We start from the raw sequence: 12,724 nt of genomic DNA, 5'->3' as shown, positions 1-12,724 counted from the left end.
AGGATGAGAAAGGCAAAAGTTGCCTGGAAGGAATTGGTAATCATATGTGGACTATTCATAGCACATCTGTAATCCAAAAACATGGCTCACCACGCTTCACAGAGAAAATCTTGCAAAGTATGTATCTTTCCCTACTTTAAGTTTGGGGCAGTTTACTTAGCTTAGTGATTTCTGATTTTCTTTAGAGGTTCTATGAGATCTTGTGATAAAACCGTACCCTTAAAATTAAGTATTGTTGATAAACATTCTGCAGAAGGGTTACACTCAGCAGTTTGTTGGTGAGGTACTTCAATTAAAGTAGCTTTGCTGTTTAAAATATTATAGTATAAATTATTTCAGCCGTTTTAAATAAGGGGATGTGTTAAGCGTGAGCATAACACTTGCTTTTGGAGTTTTTAGTCTTGAAAAGCATAATTATTAGAGGGTCTTGTCTTTTTGTGTGTTTTGTAGAGACTTTTGGTTTTCTAATCTATTTCTAATTGTATTTATGCAACTATATTCAAATTTGCTTTTTCTTCTAATTTTACTTTTTTAGGGCTTGATAACCTGCTCGATGAAAACAGAGTATCAGATTTGACTCAGACATACCAGCTGTTCAGTCGGGTAAAAGGTGGGCAGCAGATCCTTTTGCAACACTGGAGTGAATACATCAAGGTATTTTGAAGATCTCTTACTACTGTCAAAATATATGCTGTTGACATATATTTATTCTGTCAAAAACAAGAGCAATACTTCGTTCAGCTGTATGCATCAAAATTCTGTTTTAAACAAATATGGGGGTAGTTGTTAATGCTTTTTTTCTGCCTCAGTAAAACTCACTTGATGAGAAGTGGCAACACTTACTTTTAGATTTTGGAAACTGTATTCCCTACATGTTTGAAAAGTATGCTAGAAGTTATTTTGGTTTGGTTTGGTTTTAAATAGAGCTGCATGCACGTGTGTTTAGAGTATGCTGGATTATAATATGTGTTGCATTTTGGTACAAATACAGTCAGCTAGTTACATATCTGCAAAACCAGTGGAACCTCAGAGTACTGCTGTTCTACTGCAGCTTTGCAGTGCTATATGTAACCAATCTACAACACTACAGTTAATAAGATGAATGTTTAAGCTATTTCAAAAGGAATGTTCCTCTTGAAGATAATCCATTACCAAAGTAGTTTTTGAGAGACTCCTGGTTTGTTTTGCTAGGCATAATACGGATGTAGTATGATACCCCAGAGAATTCATGCTCTAGTGCTCTTGTGAGATGAAGGCAATGAAGCTTCACACAAGATATTTCTCTCCTGTGTTGATAATTCCTGACATGGTAATTCTTTCCTGAATTGTCCTTTGGTATATCTGCCTTCAGGGCTAAGTGTGCAACAGCAGTTCTTTTTAGATGTGACTTTCCTGTGCACCCACATCTGGAGTATGCAGCACATGGGAGTGGGGAATAGTCTCCTCTGCACTAGCACCGAGATGGAATTTGCTCAGCAATGTCGCGTAGTGTCCCCACATGCAATCTGTGGGTCTGTAGCCAGCTGAGCCAACTGGACAGCTTGCCATGGCTGAAAAGGGAAGGTCTTGCTCCTTCCTTGCTCCCAGATCACAATCCTTGTGCTGCCTGCCACTCCATAGACTCTTTTTTGATCTGCTTTAACGCAGTAACCTGGCCAGGTTAGTGAGTTAAGGAGGTTTGCAGAAGGGTGCTTTTGCTGGTCCAAGGAAAGAAGCAGGAGTTCAGGGCAGGTAGAAAGCTGTGGGAAGGGAGATCAGATCTCACCTTTCAGCCAGCAGCAAACTATTATGTTGGCTCATCATGCCTTATGCCTCTCAGAATCAGACCCTTTATGGCTTTGTTTTTAAGAAACCTTTTTATACATGTTCAGAAAGTTAGAAAGCATATTCTGCAGTGTCAGGAAATCCTCTCCTTTCCAACATTCTTTATGCCAGAACACACTAATGTGAGACTTCAAGAACTTAAGTTTTAGCTTGTGTGCCAGTGTGAGGAAAAGCATATAAACAGAGCCAAAGTACTGTGGTGAAGGTCTGTGCTCTGCTGTAGCCACCTTTTTATGATTTCAGAAGTGTCACCTAGCTTTCTGTATCTCAGCTTGCCATTTGCAAAATGGGGGGAATTTTTGGTGACTTATGAGCATAAATGATAGAGACTGTGAGATATCCAGATACTCTGTTAATGAACGGGAATTTGTACTGTTCAAGTGTAAGATAGAGATGCTGAGTATAAGAACATTTGGCAACCTTGTCTTTATCTTGATTCACTCTGAACAAAGTGTTGAGAGAACCATCTCAATGAAACATTGCAGTGGATAATTAAATATTTAAGTGGAAACTGAGGTTTGTGAGGGATTTTCCCTTCTCTCTTCAACTATTGTGGCTAACATATTTTAGCTGATGAAAATATGCTGATTAAATACTGTTCTGCTGTTACTGTGCAGATGTTCCTCTTTCTCACATTGGGAAACTAGTCATTCTGTCTAGGACAGTGCTCAATGTTAGTAAGCCATTGTAAATTGTCTGATAGGTTGAAATCCTTCCTTTTACAGGCTGTTTTGGTTCAATAGACAAATGGTATTATATTTCTAATTTAAAGGTAGTAAACATAGATACAAGAAAAGAAAGTGAAGTCTGTGGTTTCTTCTTGCAAATGGGAAAAGTTTTTTATCATGTTAGCTGTTTGTTTTGGTTTTTTGGTTCTGTAGCCCTTACTGAGAGAGAGAAATCTTGGAGTGATGAGCAGCAGTTAATTGTAGCCACCTGTTTCTGTCAATAGAGCTCTCCAGTGAGTTTAAGAAAAATAGTAAAGTTTTCCATTACACTTAATGTTCTTGAGGCACTTTCCACATACTTCTTTTTCATAAATCATGTAGTTCTGTATTTAACTGTAAACTTGTACATCATACAGTCATGTCTACTGTGCGTTTTTGTTTAGCTTTTGTCTTAAATGTATATAATCTTTAAATCAAACACTAATGTTTGAAATCCATTAATGTGTGTCTGGGTTTTCATTTTAAATTTCAATGCATCTCCTCTTTTGAAAACGTGAAGTCAGATAAGCAGTTCTGTAAGAAATTATTCTAATGCTGAATTTTACAAAGGTGAACATGTCTTTTGGGGGAGATAGGTAGTACTCTGAAGTATTTTATTATCAAAAGTGTTTGTTTTACAGAACTTTGGGACAACAATAGTGGTTAATCCTGAAAAGGACAAGGATATGGTGCAAGAGCTACTAGATTTTAAGGATAAAGTGGACCATATCATAGAAGTGTGCTTTCAGAAAAATGAGAAATTTATAAACTTGATGAAGGAATCCTTTGAAACATTTATCAACAAGAGACCAAATAAGCCTGCAGAATTGATAGGTACATAAATATTTTTTCTGTGAAATATTTCAAAAATCTGTAGAAAGCATGATAAGATAATGCTGCTGAGTATGCTAGTGTAATAGTGATGCAGTATTCATTCCCTTTTAGGAGACTTGTTTTGGGGATACTAGACAGAGTTAACCTGGGAGTGTTGTGGGTCCAAAAGCTTGAGCGTGTTGTTAGGTTGTGCGCGCAGTGTCCTGAAGGAGCATGTCAGCTTCTGCTGTTCCTGCACTCTGCTTATTACACTGTGACTGGTGCTAACAGTTGCTCAGAAAATATTGCTAATATTGTGAGTGGAGGGGGGAAGAGTAGCTATGGCAAAAATTTGGAAATAATTTTAATCAGAGGAGTAGAGGAATTCTTCAGATGACATTTATTTTGCACATCTTTCGGAGAGAAGGAGGAAGTATTGCCTATCTGTCCCAGGGCTGAAGTTGGGAGAACAACAGTTTTAAAACCCTTCTGATATAAGGAGGTCGAATAGAGAATTTTTTTTCAGTACCCTAAAGAGAGTACTAGTGCTCATTAAGGGGGAAAATGATAAAATAATAAAAGCATACTATTTAAAGATACTATTACTGAGATTATCCCTGAGCTGGCCAAAGGTCTCCTGGGCTCTATTTTGCTTGCAGCCAGTGAAGCTGTGGCAGTTTACATCAGCAGAGGATGTTGCTCTTAGGAATTTTTTTTTTTTTTTTAACCTCTGTGCATTCTTTGCCTATTCAGCTTACTCATTGGCTTCCTTCTAAAACCAGCTTTATGAAGGACAAACTGCACAAGCCTACTGATGTAGATTAAAGCCATGATATGGCCTGCTATCATTTGTGGATTGTGATGCTTCAGCTGTTGCAGTGGTTTTCTTCTTACCCTGGTAGAAGTTTGTGTAGGGATAATGATGTGGTTTAATAAATACTCAGCTTAGACTCATGGCTTAACCTTATTTCTGGCATTCTGAAGCTACTAACTTGAAAGCATTGCTTTGGTTTAAATTTTGGTATGCTCATACCAAAGAGCCAGAGGAGCGTGGTAAAGGTCTACAAGAATAGAGTTCTCTATGTTGTTTGTTTCTGTTTCTCATAAAATACATTCATATGCATTTTACAATTCCAAAACATTGTCTATCAACAAGTAGTGTGCTTGCAGTGAACATACCCCAAAATTGGGGAACTTTTAATGCATAAATTTTGATGCTTTTGTTGTATTCATCTTTTTCTTGGTTAATTCCTTTTGTGATGTTTTTCCATTATGGCAGTAGTACAGTGGGCTCTATAATTTCACTGAACGTAGGGATGGGAAAACAGAAAAGAGAAAATGTAGCACTTATACCGTATTGTAATATACAGTTATATTCAAAGTGGGGGACACTTGAGTTGGTGATTGTAGAGTGATTCCTTTAAGCTCCTAAACTGTTTTATTTTATTTGTAGCAAAATACGTGGATTCCAAGTTAAGAGCTGGTAATAAAGAAGCAACAGATGAAGAGCTGGAAAGAATCCTTGACAAGATCATGATAATATTCAGATTCATTCATGGTAAGGAATATCTGTTCACAGTTGCAATTAAAAAAGTTTTCATTGCTGCTAGCAGAACTGTATTCCTCTGAATGTAAGAGTTTTCTTTTAGCAAGAGTTTTTGCTAGAAATGGTCTCAATTTCAAGATTGCCTTACGTTTGAAGGAGCACAATAACTGCCACAAGGATGACAAACTTTTTCTTTGGAGATTGTCAAGTCAGAGACCTTTTACAGTCTGTGGGTGGAGACCTAAAATTTAAGAGGTGGTTGGTGAAATTTTTTTCACATAAATCAACCATATCTCTAACCATAATCTCTCTGCTAATGACAGAGACAGAACGATTAGTGTAACTTCCTTTTTCCAGCCTACACTAGTATATCCTAGGTGCACAGTATGTGAAATTCTAGCAGTGAATAGCTTATTCCTCTTTTCTCACTATGGCTAAAAATGCAGATAGAGAAGGGCTCAGAATGATGGGAGAAAAGGTTACTGCTATGTTTCACTGCTTTTGAAATGCATTTCCCTAAAGTACCTCCCTGTGCAAGCAAAACCAGTTGAATCTGTAAGGAGAATATTTTTAAGTTGTGTCTCAGGAAAATATATGGTTGTGTCTATTAGAGATGCATGATAGCCTTTTTGAGGGAGGGGGGACTTGTATCCTATGCTGAATGGGGAATATGCAGGGATACCCAATTCTGTTCTAATTTGTTATGGCTGTGGAGCTCTTTCCTCACAAAATCCAAAATATGGGAAAGCAGACAAGAAACCAATCAAAAATAATTCCATTTTTTGTCAAATGCAAATAGTATTGGGTGGAGATAGCGAATGAATGTGGTATCACTGGGAACATGTCATGCTAAAAGATTAATTTCTTTCAGTCTGAAGCTGTGACCAACTATTTTTCTCTTACTATTTCTTGTAGTACTGAGTTAAAAGACAGCACACATTTATTTTCAGGTATCTGGTATGCAAGAGACTTTTCAAGGTCAGATAACAAGCAGTCAGTTTCTGGGCATTGGAATTGCTGAAAGTAGCTTGATACAGTGTCGTGACGCAGCACATTATCGGAGGGAAGGATGGAGAGTATCGGGGAGGATGGGGACCGCCTAGTAGTTTCTCTTCTGTGAGATCTGAAGATAAACATCTGAGACGATATTACGTATGCATGGAAGGTGTTCACAAGGAGGTAGGAGGGGGCTATTATAGGCAGAGTAGGGATTGCCTTGAGTTAGAGTGAATTTCTACCCCTTAAAGGTGAAACAACTTGCTGGTATCCTTGCACTACCAATTGAAAGGATTTGTGGAAGCTCTGATGTAAGATGTCTGTGGGTGCCTGCATGGCTTCTGTATTTCAAAAGACAATTGGCATACCTGGTGAAAAGATTTCTGTCCCTTTTTCTTCATCTTAGGCTTTTGAAGGTTATTTCTTTAATATATAGGAACCCTTCTTTTTTAATTTTAATAATCCATTGGAGGGAGAATTTAACACTGGAGGGAGAATATTGTTTTGGGTCCAGATGATTGCATGTGCTTCGCAACTGCTTCAGTGGGAAATATAAGGCAGCATATGCTCCTGGAAAGAAACAAAAGAAAGATGTAAAAATTTTGCAAAATAAACTAAGTAAATAATTCAAAGGTAAAAAGAGCTACTTGTCTATTTGTTTTTCTTTGCTGTTGCATAGGGAGTGTTGTTCTGCTGATTGATATGTCACGAGAAAGGATTTTGCTGCAAACCTGAAGTGTGATGGTGCAGATACAATGTGTGGTTTAATTTGTGTTTTAATTTTGTTTCAATTGCCATACAGGTAAAGATGTGTTTGAGGCGTTTTATAAGAAAGACTTGGCCAAAAGACTGCTGGTTGGGAAGAGTGCGTCAGTAGATGCTGAGAAGTCCATGTTGTCAAAGCTTAAACATGGTGAGCATCTTTATGTGTGTTCAATTTTAATTACTTTTTGCCTTGGAGATTTAAATCCTTATTTTTCATGTTTTAAAAAGTGACAATCAGATTTTAAGTAATAGCCGAGCATATCGCAGCTTTCATTGTTCTCAGTGGGAACTATTGGTTTGGCCTTCCAGAATTGTGACTGGTTCATTTAATACACCTACATGGGAGGAGAATCCTTAAAATATGTACCTAGTTGCAGGTGCTGTAGGCCCTGGCAAATCTGGCTCAGCTGTCTCAAACCGATACTGCTTGCTCTACGCTTGTTTGTAATTGTGGGATCTTTGCTTTACTTTGTGTGACAGAATGTGGTGCTGCTTTTACCAGCAAACTGGAGGGCATGTTCAAGGACATGGAACTGTCAAAAGATGTCATGGTTCAGTTTAAGCAGGTACATTTAACTCATGTGTGCTAAATTTTGAGTCGTGATAGGGAAGAACGGACTTAATCAGTGCAATACCTTGGTATTAAGCTAAAATAAGACAAAAAAACTTTTGCTCACGTTCTGATCAAGGTAACAGATTCTATTTATAGTTCTATTTATAGGACAGATATTATTTATTGTATATTTATTCAGAGATAATCTTATTTTACAGTTTTATTTGATTCCTTTTTAAGTAAATTAAAATCTAAAAACTATGTGGTAATTTAGTTGGCTGTCTGAGATTCTTTAATGGCCATTTTCTTTCTTTCTGTCAACTGTTGCTGCCCTGGTTGATTCTTTGTGAATTGCCCTTGCCAGAAAAACTCCCTGAAGGTTACTAAATGCATAGAAACCACATATGTCTCAGGCCCCTGAGCTTCCAAACTGTTGGTGACTGAGAGATTACTTGGAGGAAATACAGCACATGTACTTGCCCTGTTACATTTTATCCTGAGTACCTGTTTTGTGGCCCTGTTGGGGGTAGGATACTGAGGAAGAGGTCTGACCCAGGACAACTGTTCTTGTAACAAAATACTGTAATCAATTTTCTGTCGCAGACTGTGCAGCACAGCTTAACTAATGCTGTATCCAAATTATAAGAAAATGTGTTGTCTAACAGACGTATGGAAGTCTTAGGGCGTCCTTTTGACCTTACAGTGCTTGTCCTGGCTCTGATGAGAAGTTTTTGTTTTGCTTTGTTTGTATGTGAGTAAAGTTCCTTTGACCTTGATACCTTCTCAAGACAGTGGTCCAGTATACCTTAAGCCACGTTGTTCTGTTCTTTTTACTTCCAGCCACTTGCTGTGTTTTGAAATGACACTCTGTGTGTGACCATTAAATAGACATGACATCCAAAATCTTGGTAGAACAAACCAAGGATGCGGCCTGTAGAAAATTTTCATTATTCTACTGTTTAAATTTCTAACTTAAAATAAATATATGTATTTTCTAATTTAACATGCAAACAGAATTCTTAAATCATTTTTATCTTTTGTATTTTAGTATATGCAGAACCAAAGTGACCCAGGAAATATAGACCTGACAGTAAATATATTAACTATGGGTTATTGGCCAACTTATACACCTATGGAAGTCCACTTAAATTCAGAGGTGAGTGTTTAAATTCTCCTTCTAAATACTCTTCAGAGAGTGGAATCATAACCTCTGTCATAGGGTGAACTAGTGCCCTTTGAGTAATTTTTTTCTGATAGATATTTAAGGTGTTTACCTCATTCTAGAGATTCCAAAATTGAAAGGAAAAAGAAAAAAAAGATAAGGTACCAGCTAAAATGCATTTTAAGGGGATTACATTTCACTTAACATATTTTTTACCTTTTTAATAATCATAATCTAAAATTAATATTAAAATCTGTCCTATTTCACATTGCAATCAAACACTTAGAAGTTTAAAAGTTCACTTTAATTTAGTCAATTTTTAACTTCATTTTGATTCAGCCAATAGCCATGTGACTGCAAGCTCTTTTTTTCCATAAGATCCTTCCTCGGTTTTCTTTGTTGTGTGTCTCAGAAAACTAGCCAATGCATTTGACTGTCATTGGCCTGAAAAAAGATTTCTTTCAAATTGACAGATTTTGCAGAGCTCATTTCATCAGTGATTTAAGTTGAAATATGTATTTGGAGTCCTGTTTCCTATAATATCCTGCTCGATCTGAAGTACAGCAAGCTCTTTAGGGGCCTGAGGTGTTGGCAATGTTTCCATCCAGCTCAGGAGACTTTTGCGCTTTAACTCCCAAGGCATCGTTGCCTCAGCAGCAGGCCACTTAGGAAGGATCCAACCTGAGCAACACATCATGAAAACGGAGGGGTAAAACCCCCTTCCTTGGAAATCTTAGGAGGATATTATGTGCTGGAATCTATTGGGACAAACTAAGAGAAGAACTTGGAAGCAGATGGTAATAGTCAGTATATAGGTGTGAGGTGTATATTTTTCATCCTATGACTTTTTTTTCAGTTGTAAAGTCCAGAAGAAAAATACTACCTGTCTTCCTTTAGAAGGGTTTTATTTCACTTTTATTAAAAAGGAAAAAAAAAATCAGTGAAATTAGAAAGCTTTAACTGAAATGAGACTTTTGTGTACAGTAGTACTGGTGTACTTGAGAGCAGAATTTAGCCCTTTGTTTTTAGTTTTGTGCACAGAAACACTTATTATGAAACACTGTTGAGAAGAACCAAAGAAATAACTTGTGTGAAGGCACTCAGCATTGCTGCACTGAAATAGCACTAGTAAACTTTTGTCTCTTTGCTTTACAGATGATTAAGCTTCAAGAGGTATTTAAAATGTTTTACCTGGGAAAACACAGTGGTCGAAAGCTTCAGTGGCAGACCACTTTGGGGCATGCTGTCCTAAAGGCAGACTTTAAGGAAGTAAGTTTGCTTGTTTAATGCTTAAGTAGTTGGTATTAACTTTAAGTCAATTATTTGGAATCTAGCTGTGTTTTGTATTTTTCGTTAAAAGCAATAACATTTTTATGGAAGAGCAAGCACAATTTTTTTTTTTTTTAATTAAACCAAAATCCTGCATAGCTAAGTAAAAGAGCAATTTGATAGCTTTCAGTAATATTTGTATTGGTTTGATAGGACGTGTTGCTTATTCAAGTAAAGGAAGTTGTAATCAAGCAGGACATTACTGAAAGAAAAGAAATGCAGCATCTTTTTATTTTTTAATATGGAATTATTTTGATTAAGTAGCATTTTCATAGAAATACTGATGACATTTTTAGAATGCTTCATTAATGCAAAAATACACTGAAGGGTGTGTGTTAGTGATGTAATGACTGTGGTTAAAATTTAAATCCTTGCTGAATTATTTAAGTCTTAAATAACCACATTATTTCTTAATGTGGCTTTTGTTTGTCTCATCGAATACTTACATTGGTAATAATGCAGCTTAATTGCACCAAAGCAAATTCAAAATTTAATTCTTTTAGTAACTCACTGTAAATGTGAAACTTAAGCTGTGGCATTTTGTAACAATAAGATGGATATGTTTGTAGTTGTTGATTGGCAAGAAGTATTTACTGTAGGCAGTTCTTACATCTGTCTGAAAAGTTTGACTTATTTATCTCCTTTTCATTGCCTGTTTGTACAAACATTGTGCTACAGATAAACTGTAACTGTGTATTACAGTGAATCAAAGTGAGCTTTTGGTTCTTTCATGTTTGATCCGATACTGAGATTTTATGTATTAGTTTGCTCATCACTATTAAGTGAAGCTTGGGTGAAGTATGAAGTAGAGATTTGCCGTTGATGGTAGCAAAGCCAGAATTTTTTCTATTATAACAAAGAAGTAAATGATGTGAAGTAAATACTGGGTCTTTCAAATGACCTTTTGGTGTGTGCTGTATTGCTACTGGTAGACTAGCAAAAAAAGTTCTTAAAATATCCTGTTTCCTTGATGCTGCATTCAAGCATATTCTTTTGTGTGATGGATATTCCAAAATGCACATTTCTTCTTCCTCTAGCAATTAAAAAAAAAAAAAAATACAGCTTCTGTAACTTGACACATTTTTGGGATACAATAGAAAATGCTCTGGATATTATTTGTAATTATTTGATATTTTCTATTTTAGGGAAAGAAAGAATTTCAAGTATCGCTCTTTCAGACATTAGTGCTGCTTATGTTTAATGAAGGGGATGAATTCAGTTTTGAAGAAATTAAAATGGCCACTGGTATAGGTAGGAAAAGTACTTTGTGATTCTTAAATACTTTCATTGAGTGATTACCAAGTATGATTCTGCATATAAAGGCCTAATTTTAAGAAGTTTGCCATGATTATTCAGGCAAGCTTTATGAGTCAATAGTATATACATGCCAAAAGAGGTGAACAGAACACACTGCTAGAACTTTCTAGTATAGATAAAATAGATGCTTCATAAAATTATTAGTAAGAGAGGTATAGCGTATGCCATTAACAACCCATCAGTTTTACAAAATAAATCACTGCAATTCTTAAAATTCAAGTCAAGATAAAGACTAGTTTTCTGTACAGATTGTTTTAGTTCTATTACAGTTTCAAATGTTGTATTTTGAAAATGATCTGTTGTAGAACAATGTCATTTTGGAGTGATATGAGAGAGAATACTGAACTATTTTGAGAGATTGTCCGCATGTTTTCCATTACAGTTGCAACAGTGCCCCATTTACAATAGATCTGATCTGTTAAGAAAATAAGTGCCCAATAAGGAGTGTACTTTGTAGTTCTCCTCTCCTGCACTTTGCATCTGAAGGCAGAAAGGGCAGAGAAATGAAGAAAACCATAGTCATCTTTTTATGCATCTCCCCTCTATATTCTTATGTTTTTTGATTTTTTTTTCCATAATTTTTACTCTTCCTTGAAATGATTACAACCATTAGCATTAAAAAGGAAAAACCCACCATCTCTTTACTTCCTGGGACTTCTGCATCAACCAGCATCTCATACCAGTAGCCCTTTCTATGTTGAATCTTAAGATCAGACCCACAAAGCAACTTCTGAAAAAGTATATGAACACACACAAGTACTTCATCAAGGATTCCATTTTACAAGATACTGTAAAATCCATATTTACAAGATATTACAAGATATTGTAAAATCCTATAGTTCAGAATGGTACGTTTCAGAAGTCATTACAGTCCAGGTGCTCTGTCTTCCCATCCTCCAAGCTTCAGGTTGCTTAGTCATCCATTCCATTACTGCTAAGGGAATTGAAGAAAGCCCATGCCAGTGTTAATGATAAGCATCAGGTGAGTCTAGATAAACTCATTAGGTCAGAGTACAACGGTTATAGAACAAACAAATTCATGCCAACCTGATCTAGATCCTGTGTTCTTATCTTGCATTACTGTACCTCAGAGCTTGTGTTCTGGCTGCCTTACAGCAATAGATAAAATCTGCTGCAGGGAAATCCATTATATTATAGCACAATAGAAAGGATTCAGTAGACTGTTTTTAAGGCAGCTGGCTAGAATTAATTTCCTAATTCATATTACGGTTGAGAGCTACTTATGTTATGTTATTGGGTTGAGTGCCATATCTGTGTTTATCTCTACTATGGGTAAATAACACATGAATGCATGTGATGAGGACAGTTTGTGGCCCTCAGAGCCAGGATGGCTGAGTTAAAATCTCTGTCTTCCCAGGTTCTACCTAGACAAGGTATTCAAAGATGCTTTAGAGAAGCCCCATTCCTGTCTAGCAGTCTCCATACTTCTAAACCAGAGGAAGGTCTTATGGCTGGAAATGACCTCCTAAATAGGTCCCACATTGCCCCCTTCCAGCCTCCTGTTACTGGATGCTCCTTTTGCTCAGTGGTACCCTGCTGAAGGCAGGTATCCCAGCTAGCTGGAAAAGAACAGACATTCAGTTATTAGGAGAATAGCTGAATTTGTGATGCAGCTGCCTGATGAATTGACCGCTAGGAACAGAAGTGATGACAGCTGGACTCTGAGAGAATGCTCTGGATGAACCAGAGGT

General features: G+C 36.6%; 1 protein-coding gene across 2 annotated transcripts in view; it reads left to right on the top strand.

Moving 5' to 3' along the window:
• Positions 1–12,724, top strand: part of CUL4A (cullin 4A) — a 44,510-nt gene that overhangs the window by 24,383 nt on the left and 7,403 nt on the right. For both annotated transcript variants that reach the window (XM_067295670.1, XM_067295674.1), the window contains 8 exons: positions 536–654; positions 3,173–3,365; positions 4,798–4,902; positions 6,689–6,799; positions 7,132–7,217; positions 8,253–8,360; positions 9,522–9,635; positions 10,841–10,946. In XM_067295670.1, coding sequence (XP_067151771.1) covers positions 536–654; positions 3,173–3,365; positions 4,798–4,902; positions 6,689–6,799; positions 7,132–7,217; positions 8,253–8,360; positions 9,522–9,635; positions 10,841–10,946 — 942 coding nt within the window. The remainder of the gene's footprint in view (positions 1–535; positions 655–3,172; positions 3,366–4,797; positions 4,903–6,688; positions 6,800–7,131; positions 7,218–8,252; positions 8,361–9,521; positions 9,636–10,840; positions 10,947–12,724) is intronic.

The sequence above is a fragment of the Apteryx mantelli genome, chromosome 1 (assembly GCF_036417845.1).
Source record: "Apteryx mantelli isolate bAptMan1 chromosome 1, bAptMan1.hap1, whole genome shotgun sequence".
NCBI classification, from domain to species: Eukaryota; Metazoa; Chordata; class Aves; order Apterygiformes; family Apterygidae; genus Apteryx; species Apteryx mantelli.
This window is presented reverse-complemented; position numbering and strand designations above follow the sequence as displayed.